Source organism: Drosophila persimilis, unplaced genomic scaffold (genome assembly GCF_003286085.1).
Source record: "Drosophila persimilis strain 14011-0111.01,24,50 unplaced genomic scaffold, DperRS2 tig00000124-arrow-pilon, whole genome shotgun sequence".
NCBI classification, from domain to species: domain Eukaryota; kingdom Metazoa; phylum Arthropoda; class Insecta; order Diptera; family Drosophilidae; genus Drosophila; species Drosophila persimilis.
Window position 1 is genome coordinate 2,690,469 of NW_020825294.1, and position 15,847 is coordinate 2,706,315.

Here is a 15,847-nt window from a genome sequence, read left to right on the forward strand (position 1 = left end):
ATTTGCTCATGTTTTTCCACACGGCCATAACATTTAATGGCGCTCCGCTTAACGCTTGTAAACACGGCGGGGCAATCAGAGTACGGACCACGCCCCCGCAATATACACGGGTATGGGGGGGGCACGAACACTCGACTCTCTGTCCCTGTTGCACTGGAGGACTTTTGGCCTTCTTCTCGCAAATTATGCCCATTGGGCATGCTAATTTCACTCTGGCGTTTGCTCCTGTTGAAAGTCTACAATTACGGCTAATAGCCGGCTGGAATGAATGCTGGAAAATCGAATGCAACAGCCCATTCATTATCGTTAATTGCGGTAACCAGTTGGTGTCCTGTCCGTATTATTACAAATTAACAAATCACTTAGTCGCTGGGGGGACAGACGCAGACACAAACACGAGTTCCGCCCCGAGACTCGACGCCCTCTAAACAGCCAAATTAATTAACCAACTTTATAAAGTTTAACAATTTGAGGAAAGAATCTGGAGCGCACTTAATTCGAATTTATGCCAAAACATTGTAAAGGCGAGTGGGATCGACTAGGCCATACCCCGTACTCCCAGCGGGACACAAAAATATCTCTTACTGACACCTTAAAGGGTTCTAGAATTCCCTTTAAATTGTATATATATATATATGTAATCCTCAATAGAAATATTTATTCAAAGACCTATCTGGATTATTTGTATCAATTATTGTAAATATTTATTTAAAGTAACATGCATGAAACCACGATTACCCACCATCTCATAACAACCTTTTTGGCCATGGATTGTAAAAATTGCCATTAGGCCTTAACGCTTCGCTTAACTCGTTATTGGAGCTGAAGTTGATTTCGACAAAAGTTTTTAGCTGGCGGCAGATCCCGTTCCGAAAGCAATTATCCTCAAGGAAGTGTATTCGACTTAATTGATTTTCCAGCCGGCAGTCGTTACAGTTTTAAAAGGATTTTAATAAGCGCATTCAGGCCATGTCTGTGTGCGTGTGGCTGTATATCCTTTGTCCAAGGGTCCGGACCCGCCTTTTGTGTTCCGTTCTCTATCCTTTCGCTCGAGAAGTTCAACGCGCATTTAGATAACAAAATTTCGTAGGCTTTTCACACTTTGCCTCTTTTGGACTTGGGCTTTGGGCTATTTGGGCTAAGTAAATTTCGCAGTCGAACGTGGACGTGCCAGGGCCCCAAGGCCCTAGACCGGGTTGAAGGTTGCGGATCTCATAGGTTGAAGTTCAAGTGGATGTCTGTGTGTGTGTGTGTGTCTTTGTGTATTTGACCGGAAGCTAAGCGCCCTTTTTCTGGACGACTCGCTCTCTAAGCAGCCTTCTGAGCGGATCTGGATGTACTTTAAACACAATTTGAAAATTGTGTTTATTTAATTGCCCGGAAAGCATTCAGCTAAGGCTTTTCCAGTGGTAAACACTTTAATGTTCCCACCTGATTGGGTTTCATCGCAATGGTTTGATCTGCGCCGCAAAGTATGATATTTAAATTGAAGTGTTTGTTCTTAATGATGCTCCACGCAATGCTGTTAAGAGTGCTATAAAACTTGGAAATAAAATATAGAAAATATAGGGAAAGTGAATTGAATTTTACTTGAGCAATTTAACTCCTCTCCATCCCATATTCCCTCCCACACTCCATCAGGCTTGAGACCTCAAACCGAGCTGGGGAAAATCGTGGCTCTTGGATTCATAATTTCTCATAGAGCAGAGGGCCCAACTCCTAATATCTTGCTCCTCCTTGCTCCCCCACGGTGAAGTGCACTCCTCGAATGACTGGAGTGGAGTCCATGAATCCCTGGCAACGGCCAACTTCATCAGCATTTCGGGTACGAGTAGCATTTCCATTCATATGCTGCACATCCTGGAGCCGCCTACAAGGCGCAAATTGTTCTTCCTCTGCCTCTGCCTTGTTTCTCTCACTCTCTGTCTCTGTCTCTGTCTCTTTGTAGTCTTATATCTCTGTCGCTCTTTTGCGCTCTCCCTCTATGTTAATTTTACAGAGCCTGGGCCTATGGCCTGGCCGCCCCTCATGTTTTTTGATGATGAAGAGGTTTTTGGCAGGCAGCCAAAAACAACGCCAAAAAAAGGAAGGAAAACCAAAATTACGAGTCTTTTTTCTTTGGACTCCAAATAGACGCATGCTGCAGCGGGGCACAGCAGAAGGGCTGCACCGTGCTGGGCGGGTGTGGAGGGTGGCAGCGAAGATGGCCAAAAAGCAATAACAATAACGCGCACATGTACACACACATACAGACATACAGACATACATAAACTCGTACAGGAAGAAAAGGCCCCCCCGCCACCCCACCTTGGGTTTATTTTCGCTTTTGCCGCTAGGTTTGATGAACTCCCTCCCATGGCGTGGTTTTTGCCATGGAGTTGCCTTTGCTCTGGGAGTGGTTTGGGAATGCCGCTGCCTGCCTGGTTGTGATTGTTTTTATAGATGGTGCGCTGCTTGTTGATTTTGATGATGATGGGGATGGGGATGGGGATGGCCATGGGGACGGAGGATGATTATGATGATGGGGATGCTCATGATGTGGATGATATTGATGATGTTGTCCGACCGCGTGGCTCGGCTTGCATTGCGGGGGTGGGGGGTTTTGGTTTCCCATTCTGGTGTTGTCGTCGCCGCTTCGACCGCATTTGCCACAGTTGATTTCGTTAATAGAAAATTTAATTGCTTTTATTGATACTTCGATGGAGCCAGAGTTTGGCAGTGATTGGAAATGGGATTACACGAGTGCAGTCTACTGTTGAGGGCTGCTAAATGGAGCAGCTGTATGGAGCTGTGCAGCAAGAAAGAGTAAGGTTCAATTTCAGTTCAATGGAGAATGTTGCAGAATTTCGATTTAATTTCCAGCTTTATGGCTTCCATCACACCAGCCTGTCCGACACCAGCCATTAAAGCCAATTGAAGTTGATGAGTCTCAAAGACAGACCAGACACCTGGTCGGCCAGTGGGCGACAATGACTCCTGGTCAGGCGGTTAACCACAGCAGCCATGAAATTCCACTCCAGCACACATACACGGACAAACGGATACACGGATACACGGATACAGCTCCCCAGTCAGCCACAGTGACTGCAATTTGCATACGCCCACACCGAGAGCCAATGGAGCGAGCCTTTCCTTTTTCTTGTGCATGTCAATCAGTTCGTCGATTGCCAGGCTTCCAGGCTTCTGCTTCCATGGCATTTTGATTGACTAGACTCGTCGATTTGGGGACGAGACAGGAGGGATTGAAGGAAGTTGAAGTCCAAATCGAAGTTGAATTAAAGTTAAGGGAACTCCAATACAACGAAAGAAATCGCTTGGACTAATTACGTAAATATATTTGAAACCAAAAGTCAAATCGAAGCTCATCAATAATTACAAAGGCATCGGGAGGAAAATCCACTTTTAGAAAGTTGAAAATGAAAACGAACTCTGACTTCAGGTGGCCTCCGGCTCTCCGGCGCTCCGGCCCTCCGGCCAGATAGACACGGCAGACACGGCAGACATGGCAGACACGAATGTCAGTCAGTCAGGCAAGGCAGGCAGGGGCAGCAGAGCCGAACACATTCACTGCCAAACGCGAGCACATAAACACATCAATCTTAATTAGAGTTTCACGTCTCAGCCCACACTGAAAGGGAAGTCTGTTGGCCCGCCCGGAGGTCTCCTAAGGCCAGGATCCTTGGCGGAGCTTTGATTCCCACTGCCAGTCAATCGGTGGCAAATGTTGGCCAAAAGAACTTTGTTATTCCCCCCCATCCGCCTTCGATTGCTCAACTAATTGCAGTTGATGTTTTATTTTGTTCGCTCCTCCAAGTGGCCCATTCTTTCTATCCGTGAAGTGGTTTGTGGCAGATTATATGGACTCAGAGTATTGGATAATTGTAGAAGAGAAATAGTAACTTGTTGCGGGAGCGAGAGCGGGAGCTATGTGTCTCATTATAGGTATATCTGTATTACTCGTCGTTTTTGATACATCTAACAATTTAATTAGTTTAAATATGATCCAATGGAGAGGCGAGAAAGAGCAGACCCCAGCCATCAACTGGCCTGCACTGAGCACAGAAAATTAAGTGCAACCACAATTCACAGACACAGACACAGACACAGATGCCGACACCGACACGGACACGGACTCAGATGCAGGCAATACTCGAATGCATCTGGTTTCTAGCAGCGCAGAGAGACACTAGAGGAGAGGGGAGAGAGAGGGGATCCCCCTGCATCTGCACGGATAGAACCTGGCCAGATGGCAAGACTTTTAGCACTCCAGGGATAAAGTTTCATTAAGAGCAGCCTAACATGGAGCTCCACAAGTAAAATAAAGCCACAGACTGAAACAGAGACAGAAAGACAGGCAGGCAGACAGACCAACACCCCGAACTATCATACTTCAGATGTATGAGGCACTTCACTTCAAATTGCACTTGAGGCTTATGACACACCCCCGGCCTAGCCCCATTTCTCAGGCCCAGCTCCATGCCCCTCATTCCCCATTCCGCATTCCCTACTCGACTCCACTTCAAGTGCATGTGAAACCGCAGTTGAAAGGCATTTATTGTACTTGTCATTGTTGTTGGAGTCGCAATCGGAGTCGGAGTCGCAGTCGGAGTCGGTGTTGCAGCTGTGTATGGGTCTGGAGCTCAGTCTGTGGTTAGTTGGCACCCCTTTTGGTCCTCCCAGCATCGTCGAGGACCGGGCGTTGGGCATAGAAAAAGGCCTGGCTCGCTCTTATGAATGCCAATGCCTCAAGGGCTCATAAAAAGATGTAGAGACAAGCGCGTGAAGTGAGTAATCACGGCTGCTGTGGAGCTTTTGCTGCTGCCCGTATAAGTCACGATAGAATTATATTAAGAGTACCCATCTCTAGCAGCCCAGTGCTGAATGCTGCGTCTTTTTGTGTGTGCTAGGCATTTGCTAAACGACCCTAGTTAACCTCCGGGCCAAATAATTTGCATCAAGCACTTGCACCAGCAGCAGCAGCAGCGCCATTGCAGAAACTTTGCCAAAGAAAGCCATGCTCGGAATCTGGTTCTGCCCTTCGGGATAATATGTTTTGCCTGCTTGGTCGCCCTTTACCCTGCCTGCCTTTGCCACTATCTGTCTCTGTCTCTGTCTCGGTCGCAGGGCGCTTGCTTATTTTAGTTATGGCATTTGAAGCATTTTTGCCAAGTTTACAAGATTATGCGCTTAGTGGCTGCTCGAGCATGTTGGGATCGAGGAGCCACACCGAAACTTCCATCGAGGGTGTTGAAAACTTTGCAACCTCTGGTAGGTCTGCCAGTTCTGGTAGGTGCAAGATGTGGTATGGGTTTGGGCCCTGACTGGAGTGTAATTAAATTGCAGCCAAGCCACCTTTTGAACGGAAAGACGAGTGCGTGTGTGTGCAGAATTAAAGTTAAAGTTGTACGGGCATTAGGGTTTTTAATTGGGGGAACATTTGCGAATCGGGTCTAGCAATTGCTGGGATTAAAAGCTAGAAGGAAACTTTTCAATCATCATTTGCCATTCCATTCCAAGCGCCCTCAAAAGTACACTGCAGCTTCGTTCCATTGACATAATTCGCTTTGTTGCTCTCTGATGGCTTCCAAATGCAAATAGAGTGCACAGCAGTGCTCCTCCTCAAACGTCAAAGCTGGCCGACAACTAAACAGTCAACAATGTCAGTCAACAGTCTAGAGACAGGCTGCAGCCCAGCAGCCCAGCCGCAGACACAGACACCCCCAGACATACGTACATACATCACTTGAAGCTAAACATAAACAATTTATGAAATTTATTAAATTGGCCAAGAGGCTCCCATTGTGCTAGCTACAAAGGCCCTTGGGCCCCGTGCAAACAACAAAAAAGAAACAGAAACAGAAGGGGAAGGGCAAGGGAACAAACAACAAACAGGCGAACATTTTACAAACAGCCGAGAAAATCTTTGCCTTTTTATACATACACCTACCCTCGATCTGGCAGAAGGTATCCTGGTTATTACCACATTCTTGTTCCATTTTTAACCATTATCAACATCAAAGTCTGTCGAATTCTCTGCAAAGTAGTCACAAAAGGCCCCTTAAGGCCCCTTTCAAATCACTGTATCGTCTAGTTGCATCGAAAAACATCGAAAGGGTATTTAGAGCTTCGGCCCCGGAAGCCATAGTCTTGCTTTCTTTTTCCTTATTTTTTTGATAGGCCACAGAGCAAACACTTGAAGAAATTTATGACAATGAGCCAACAACTGTGAGTGGTCATAATATAAATAACAAGTGGGGCAGTGGGCAATTGGCCGAAGGGGCGTTCCGCTGCAGACAGGGCGTGGCACGGGGCGTGGCGTGGCCAATGCGTAAACGTAACTGACCGTGCCAAAGTGTTGTTTTATGAGTGTGTGTTTGTGTGTGGGGGGCAAGGAGTGTGCTTTGGAGATTCAACGGCTCATTGTGCTTGATTGAAGAGGGAATGGCTGCGAGGTGGCCTGGCTAAGGGATTGCGTATTCTCCGGGTCTGTGGATCTCTGTGTGTGCCACATTCGCCTGCAATTGGGAAATTATGCCCAGCGGACACACAGGGCAGAGTAAAGTGAAAAGCCGGATGCTTGGCTTTTTGGCCTTTGCCAGCTCCGTCTCTCCCCCGTCTCCCCTTCGCCGTTTACGCCAGTATCGATGCTTGAGGGGCCAGAAATGGGATTTCATCCACTTGCCAGATTGAAGGCAACTTGGCCACATACATTTTTTATGCCCGCTGTTACTGCTGCCGCTTTGCACCTCCTCGGCGACAGCCTGTTGAAATTTACGACAATTTAAGTTAAACGGTTCTCCAACGCAAGGACGAGGCGAACCTTCCTCGCAGACTGAGCCTTATTTTGAGTTCATTTAATACTCTTCGTTGCCTCGGCCTCATACTTTGCCTGAATGAAACTTGAAGATTCTACTTTTCCACTTGAAACTTTCGGTTGATTAGATTTAATTTCTGATTTAAGATTTTAGTTTTGGCCCTTGAAACTTTTGTTTGATGCTTAAATTACCCATCGCTGATTTTGTTGTTGGCTCTTTGTGGCGGCCGTTCGGAATTCAAATTTTGAAAGTATTAATTTACACATGCTCGTAAATATTTGGTCCGCACAGCACTCGAAAGCATGGAGGTATCTGTGCAATATTAATATGTGATTCCTTTGAGCCATCGAAAAAACAAACAATAAGTTATTTCAAAATTCGAAAGCATTGTAAAATCCTTTGACTAAAACTGCTTTTAGCCACATTTATGGGATGAAATTGGAATGTTTTCAATTATGAGAAGAGCATTTTTCAACCTTTCATTAACAAAAGTAAAACTAATGCTGAGGAATGTTGATTCTGTGAAAATGTTAAGTACTATCCTACTAGTCGCTCCTCTTAGCCTGCTCAAAGCTTTGCTTATTTATGCTCCTAGTATATATACGAGTAGCCGTAATCAGAGCCGCAAACCGATGCCCAGATCTCAGTTAATAACTGTGACTTTAAAATCATGAAAAGAAATCATGCCCCCACCACAGTCACAATCCCTGCCGTTTGCTGTTGATTTTTAATTACTGAAGCTCCACCTTCAGCAGCGGCAACGTGGACCGTGGAACCCTCCAAAGACATTGAAACAGATGTCGGGGGAGCTGGGGGACAAATAAAAATTTACATTTGCCTTCAACAAGAGCAACTGGCCGCAAAATAAAAAGCCAAAGAGTTGCTGGACAGAAAGTTGCTGAATAATTCAACGAATGTCCTGCCAACATTTTAATTTAAGTTTGCGCTTCGTCGGCCGCCAAGATAAGAAATTGTTCAAGACACCGACGGCAGAGGGGAGTTGGTTGTATTTATTTACACTTTGCTGGCCGCCAAATGACAGCCACAAAAATTAATAGAAAAGTTTCCCCAAAGACACTCGGCAAACAGAAACGGAGACGCTTCGGTGTGGTGGCGCGGTGGTGCGGTGGCGCTGTGGCATGGAGGCGGAAAGGACAAATTATGCAGCAATTTCATTTTGATATTTTTGTCAACACAGGATGAAAGGATGTTAATGTAAATGACCGCCCCGAAAGTAGCCTTTCCCCGGGAAAAAAAAGGGAAAAGAAAAGAAAAACTTTTAATAATGTCTCGCAAGATACATTCTTTTGCTTCTTTTTCGACGGGCCTTTGTTTTAGCCCCGGCCCCGGCCCCGGCCACGGCCAAAAGAGGAGAAGCCACAAACTCTGGTTCACACTTCATTTGCAATTCTAAGGAGTCCGTTCTGGTCCTTTGTTTTGTCCAAGGACGTGGACTTGCCATTCAGCCCGAGCCTAATTATTATTTTCTGCGAATTTAAGTCCTGCTGGCTGCTCCTCAATGTAAATTATGTTTACGATTGCTCGGCTCGGTGTCCTTGAATCGGCGCCCACAATGCAATGCCATTACTTTTTATGCAGTCCCATTTGTTTGGCCTGCGACCCTGACTTTCTGGGGCTCATGGCCTGGCTTTATGGTTCAGTAAAGACAGTTGTGGCAAAGTTTCGGCCCGCTGATGTACTGCGATCTAACAGAGAGTCTATGAAAGTGGAGGCCTTAAGAATGGGTTGGATTTTCAAAAAGTGAACAAAGTTTTGTGCTAGTAGTTCCAAAATAAATAATAATAAATGTCTTTTTGCTGATGGTCCAATTTGGTCGATATTTGTGGCCAAACAAACTCTCATTAGCTGATTTCTGGAAGCCCCCTGAGCTGTCACGTTTAATTCGGTATGAATGCTAAACAGAATATTCCTCTTCAACCCTTTACGTGATCTAAATAAATATGAATATTTATTCTATAACATTTAATAAGCCCCATTCACACCTATTTTCAACAAATTCGCGCTGCGCCTAATAGCCGCCCTAAGCCGTGTCTGTGTCCGTCTCCGTGTCCGTGTCCGTAAACGATTTCCCCGCATTCCACGGCCCAGCTACCGGAATAGAATCCCTGGCATATGTACATATGTTAAATGTCTGTACGTGCCAAGCTGAAAACAAGGAAAGCGACGGGGCCCTATTGGCCCACTGTCTGCTCTCGGGCTCACTCTCAGTCCCCAGTTCCCATTCCGCATTTCGCTTTCCGCTTTCCTCTTTCCCAGGACTTTCTGTCTGTCTGTCTGTCTGTCTGACTGTCGACATATCTTAATTCCCATAACCAGGCAAAAGTCTGTAGAATTTCAAATTCAATTTGGCGCATTTTACATAATTTATTAAACAAAAGGCTCAACATCAACAACAACAGCCACGACAGGAACAAGAGCGGGGCGGGTGGGGAAACGGAGCGTTTTATTGCATGAGCGACGGCTAACAAGTCTGAGCCAAGCTTGACTATGTCTGTGTGTGTGTGTGTGTGTTTGTTAGCCACGCTTGGCCTGTGAAGATTGAATCGTTGCGATATGGCTGAATTTGTTGACAACTTAATTTGTGAAGTGGTTTCTGTGGCCGGAAGTGGCGCCCGGAAATGCTCTCGTCCGCTGCGCCTAGGAGTATGCAGCAGATTGTGATTTAAGCTACGAATCGAAAATGACTCAACAAAGGACCTCATCGCTTAAGTCACGCAATGCAAACAGGAAGACAACACCACGCATACTTAATCTGGCTCGCAGTCCAGTGAATGCACCGACCCAGAGCTCCTTGCCGACGGCAATTGAATTATTAAAAAATTAACCAGCTCGGGGGAAATGGAAAATGGGAAATTGCAAATGGGAAAACATGAAATGCATTTCTCGGCGCGTGAGTGTGTGAAATATTGCATGAATAATGCAGCATACTCACGAGCACTCCGCCTTCTGTCGATGGCAACACTTGACACAGCTCAACGCCATTCTGCCGCTGCCACTGGCACCGGCACTGCCACTGCCACAGCCTCTTCTCTTCGCCTTTCCCTTCGCTGTCTGCAGTTTAATTGCCGTCATCTGTTTGTTAATTGCTACATAATTGTTTGAAATAAATTTACTTACGATTCGTTTCGTTTCGTGTCGTTCAGCCCCGTCCTTTCCCCCCATCCTACCCTTCCCTCTCCCTTCCTTTGTACACCGCTTCGTTTCTTGTCAAGGTGTTGCCCTTCGTCGAAGCGCCGACATGGCGTATGAGTAATGTGCTGCAGAGTGTCAGGCACTTTTGATTGTCGTGCATTTTCCACGCAGTTTAATTTCCGACTATCGCAGCGATGGGTTGATGAGCTGCGGATTGTACGAGGTTATTGAATTGTGAGTGAGTGGCACTCGCATGCTTAATTCAGGACTAACCAATCGTTGTTTCTGAATTTGTCAGGCTACCTCTGGTTTTTTATGAGTCACATAATTTGTGCATCATTTATTTAAACGTTAAGCACAGTCTAAAGGTGGCCGCAGTCACCTGCCAGACACCTAAAGGATCCTGTCATCCACCCCGAGCTGCAGCTAAGCTGGATCTGACGAGCGGGCAACAATAACTCACGGGAAGTGGAGTGCAGCCTGCAGCCTGCAGCTGAGAGTGTGCCATCCCCATCCATGCCAGCCACACCGCTGTTGCCTCCTTGCCTGCTGCCATGTTTTATGTTTTCGCTCACTTTCTGGCACATTTTCTCACATATTTTTTTTGTTTTTATTTGCTGCTGCACGCGCCGGCTTTGAGCTGTTGCAGCTGCCGCTGCCACTGCCACTGGAGCTGGAGCTGGAGCACTGGAGCTGGACGCAGATTTTCAGTTTTGTGCTTTCGTGTCGTTATGAATAATGAGTTTTCTTGGTGCGATGCAATTTTCGCCTTCCCCTGCTCATTGCCGTTGCCGGGACTCGATTTAATTAAACTTCGTAATGAGTTTTCTGTATCGCAGCTCAATCGACCGGGGCTGAAGCAAAATTGAACCATTTAAATGGCAAGCCGGCATTGTCTTACAACCGATTACATTGTCGGCGACTCAACAAACAACAAAGAACTTGTAACATCCGCAGAGATTGTGGCCAGGACAAAAGTATCCTCCTCACATGTTCGGGTGCTTGTATCGCAGTTCCAGTTCAGTTGGAGTTCGGGTTCATTTGCCTGCCAAGTTGGCGAAATGCATTTTTGCCGCATCCGCAATTCGTTTTGCGGTCTCCTCTCTATGTTTCTGCCCCTCCGCCTGGCTCCTCTCTGCATGCTATATATATCGTGTGGCAAGTATTTGCTTGGCATTCTGAGACACTCTCCCAGGATGCCTCACTCTGGCTTGTGGACTCTCACGTGTGTGCATGCTGTGAAAGGAGTGTCATGATGCTGTTGGGGTCGGGGTTGGAGTCCATGGAGTCTGGTTGGCATTCGCTCTATGCCAAAAAGTAAACAATTTGCACAAAGCATTTCGTATGTTGGCAGACTGTTTTTTATGGAAGTTTGATTAACAGTTTCCCTGGGAGACGACTTTGCCTTTGCCTGATTCTCGGGAATTATGAGCAAGGTAAACTGGGAATTTATGTTTAGCTCATGGTTAAATTTGCAGTTCGGACTCAGGCTTCATTCCCGTTGAAGCTTTAAGGTAAATAAGCGCTGTCTTTAATGCCTTCGGCACACACACGCGCGCTCGACCTGGCCCACAGAGTCTGTTGCCATTTAATTGCATAATGACCGAGAGCTGGCATTTAATCAGCTCGTTTGTCAACAAAGTGCATATATCAGCAGAGCGAGAGAGAGAGAGAGAGGGGGGGAGAGAGAGTGGGCGAAGACGGGACTCCTCACCGGACGATGATTTGCTCGCCTTGTCAAACGCTAAACTAATTACGTATACGCAACGTGATTATGAGCTTGCAGCTGATTAGGCTACTCTTGGGGAGGGGAAGGGGATGGCTGAGTGGGTAGCTATGTGGATGTGTAGACGTGTAGGGTGGGTGCTGGTAATGCGCCGTAAGCTGTGGTGCAAGTCCCGACCCATTTAACAGCTGTCGTAAGCCACCGTAATGATCCGGAGCGCCTCGAGGGCGGGCATCAAAACGGACCAAGTGCTCGTTGTTCAAATATTTGTTGACATATTGCGGATTTAAAATGATTTGTGGCTGCCAATCCCCGGGAATTAAACAAATACATTTGAATAATGGCTAGCAATCAGCAAACAAAACGCAAGACTGATTGCCGGCAATAAAAATGGACCATAAAAAGCGATAACATCATATTTATAAGCGCCTCCTTCTGGGGCTCCGCTCCGCACGGTCCACAGTCCACAGTCCGAAATCAAGACATCCCTTCGCCATCCGCTGTCCTGGAATCTCCCAAGGAGCTCCCAAGGCGGCGGAAAGCGTTGAAAGCGATTATATGCGTAAATATAAAAATGGCAAAAAGACAAATAAACGACAATAAACGGGGCAGCCGAAGTATTCCCAGCCCTCCGCCTCCGCCTACTCCACCGTCACAGTCAGCCCCTGCCCCAAAATACATGCCATGAAATATAAACGGAAAAAATGGCCACAAAAAAGATGGGGCCCATAAAAAGGAAAACCAGAAGAAAAGGCCAGCCTGGACCAAATCATCTTACAGTGGAACGGAACGGACGAATTGTGCTTCTAACACAAGCCCGTTTTTGTTCAAGAGACACTGCCATAGAGAACTCTGGCAATCCCAGCTCACACTCAATAGATCTTTTTAGCATTGAATCAAGGGGTCACATGTCTGGTAGATATGTCCTCACACCTAATGGAATCTTATTTTTTCCAACTTTCGACGCCGATAGAGGCTGATGAATCCTTGCTTTAGAAATACTTCTGAGTGCCATGGGTATTCGTCTTTATGCATAATATATTTGAGAAAACAATGAAACCACATTAAATGAAAATATAAATCTGAATGACTGTATAGCCCTGGGTCGACCAACTTTTGACCTTTGTTTTGCATAAACACCCCACTGTGCCTACAGTTTATTTGCGGACAATGCCGAAAATCGAGTAGGCAGCACGTCTGGCCAAAGTTTTCTTTTGTGTGAGCGCATTGTTTATGACGACCATTTGGTTTGTGGAGACTGCCGAGATTAGGCTGGGAAAACGGCAAGGTAAAAGCCGCTCTTGGCCCGGTCATCTCTTCCGCTCGCCCCCACGGATCTCTTTTCTCTCTCTATCCCCCTGGCATTCTCGTAAATGTTCACGACTCGTTCTTAATGCCGCCAAAGACGTGGCAAGTGTACGGCTCTAGATATTTGCATTTGCACGGCGAATGCGATGCATTGCACGGCCTTTAAATGTTAAGCTGCAGCCATAAAACATTAAAGCGCCATCTGAGGCTCCAAAAAGTATGCGAGGCTCACAGTTTGCCAAAAAAAGTGACTGTCAAATTTGCTTTGCGGTGTTTTTTTTTTTTGTAATGTTGGATTTGTCGTTTTATTTGTCTTTTTTGTGTCTTTTTATAGGGTACTTCGAGTCGTTATCTGCAGGCTAAAGAGTATATCTGATGTGAGAATATTTAATGAAAATGGGATATGTTTTAAGTTAATATTGAGTTAAAATAATGGCAAACCCATCGTCACAGTTTTCGCATCTGTATTATATTGAATGCTGGGTATCGAAGAGTTTAACCCGGGTAAAGTGGGCCGCCGTCAGGCTCACGTGGCAGGGCAGGCTCATTGAAAGTGGCTGCCACTTTTCAGTGCCGGCATTTGCAGCCGCGTTTTGTTTGCACAAAGCGCAAAGCCAAAAGGCGGTTTAGGACTGGCATTGGTGGACAGAACAGGATGGAGGGGTGGACGTGGTGGACGTGCCGCCGTCGAGCCTGATAAATTGAATGGTCAGCTGCGTTTGCATAAAGACCAGGCCGGCAGCAGGTGAGGGCCGGCCAGGGCCCTTTGCTTAGGCAGGCCAAACAGAATTTTCAGCAGCAGTTCCTGAATGGAACTCTGACTGATTGCCAGGTGCCGAGAGTCAAGCGTCGAGAGTCGAGCACCGTGAGTCGAGCCCCGTGAGTCGGGGACTGGAAGTCATGTGAGCCATGTTGACACAAGCGGCAGAAAAAAAGCGAATCAAAAAAAGACACTCGACTGAAATATCAATTGAAAAACGGAGGAACAGAGTTAAATTGACCATATTTTATTGGGAGGGGGTGTAAGTGTGGCAGAACGGATAAGTTGACAGGCCGGCCAGCTGGTGTCCTGGCGGCTGGTAAGGGTGTGGGACTCACAGACAAATCTGGGCGACGGTGAAAAGCTGCTCATTAAATTGCAGAACATAAAAAAGTACAAACATTTAAATGGCAAAAAGCGGCAGAATGCAACCTGTCCGCTGAAATTGAAAGAGACCAAAGACCTTACCAAAAAGGGAAGGAAAAGGGAAGGAAAAGGGAAGGAAAAAAAACGTCCAGCTAAACTAGACGAAAAACGTGCTAAAACGTAAATCAACAGCGAAAATCGTGTTGAGCATTTTTTCGTAGCTGAAAAGGCATAAACAGCAGCTGCTCCAGGACACGACAGGACCAGGGTGGGAGAAGTGAAGTGAAGTAGAAAAGTGGCAGCAGAAGCATACAACAGGAGGAGGAGGAAAAGAAACAGGCAACAGAGAGCAGTCAGCAGGCAGCAGGCAGCAGAGAGCTGTGGCAAGCAACTTTTCCAGTTGTCCAGCTGCAAAGGAAGAGCAGGCACTGGCAATGGCACCGGCACTGGCACCGGCATTGGAGAGGGACCGTAATTCAATATGCGGCGCCGTGTTAAAAGCTGTAAAAATGCTTAAGCGTTTTTCAATTTACCCAGTTTTATTTTACGGACAGGAGAGCGTTTGAAACGCTCTCCCCTCCTCCCCTCTCCGAAGCGAATGCGATTTGCTGCTAACTCAAATTTCTTAAATGCTCGTGGAACTCATTTGTAAAGTGTCTGTCGCGGAGAGGACGATGATGAAGCTAAAGGATTTGTCTGTGTGTCCAGCGCTATAACGAATATTGGCACTGACTGCCTGTCCAGAGACAAAGTGAAAGAGTAGTAAAGCGAAAGGGAACAAAATTAACTTTCAGGCAAAGGCAGGGGCAACGGAAACCATTTTAATGCATTACGAGTGGGTATAAAATTATTTGAAGGTGCAAATATTCGAACCAACATTGCACAGAGGTGTCCTGAAACTTTTTTATTGAAAATATCCGCTGTGGCACTACGAGTATTTTCCAGCCACTCCTCCTGCTCAGCGCGCCTTTCACCTTTTTCGTATTGCAACTTTTCTGGCAGGAAAAACAGGAAAAGTTTGCGCTGCAGCTAGAGGAAAAGTGCCAACGCAGCCAAAAACAATTAAACTTGAACTTTTGTCATAAAATGAATGGAATAAATGCAACTAAAAATAACAAAAACCAAAACTGAAAGCACAGCGGGAATTTCTGCCATATCAGCAAAACATGACGACAGCCAGAACCAGAAGCGGAAGCGGAAACCTGCAGCTCGGCAGCCGGGCAGCCGGGCAGTCGGGCATGCGACCAGAAAATTCCTTGTCCCCGTCCAAGTTTCTAGCTTGGCTAATTAATTTTTATTTATTGCCCATATGAAACGGACGGCCAAAAGTGTTTCACCAATTAAATTATTTTGCCGGACAACTGCCGGCAGTGAAATTAAATTAATTAAATGCTCTAACTCGGCTCCTTCCCTGCCGTTCCTTTCCTTTCCTTTTCCATTGCAGGCAAACACACGCGTCTGGATACCCAGCAGACGGCACAGGAAGGTAATTAATATGGTGACTCGTTTCTCCTCTGTCGCCGCTTCATTGGGGTCGTCGCACATGGGAAATGGCATACGGGGCATACGGGGCGTATGCGCAATGTGCCGCACTGCAGTACGGAACTCGGTGAAGGGAGTGGGAGGAGAAAGGGTTCTCAAGCGGAACCCAGTGAATGTCAAAGTATAAGCTGGAAAATATGTGTGCACTTTTTTCTTTTCGCCCCCGGGCCTTGTGCG

The 15,847-nt window shown here is 46.4% G+C and overlaps 1 protein-coding gene across 3 annotated transcripts in view; it reads left to right on the top strand.

Annotated features, from left to right (window-relative positions):
* LOC6593866 (lachesin) overlaps nucleotides 1–15,847 on the top strand; it is a 56,097-nt gene that overhangs the window by 22,400 nt on the left and 17,850 nt on the right. For all 3 annotated transcript variants that reach the window (XM_026987661.1, XM_026987662.1, XM_026987663.1), the window contains exon 3: nucleotides 15,573–15,614. In XM_026987661.1, the coding sequence (XP_026843462.1) occupies nucleotides 15,573–15,614 (42 nt within the window). The remainder of the gene's footprint in view (nucleotides 1–15,572; nucleotides 15,615–15,847) is intronic.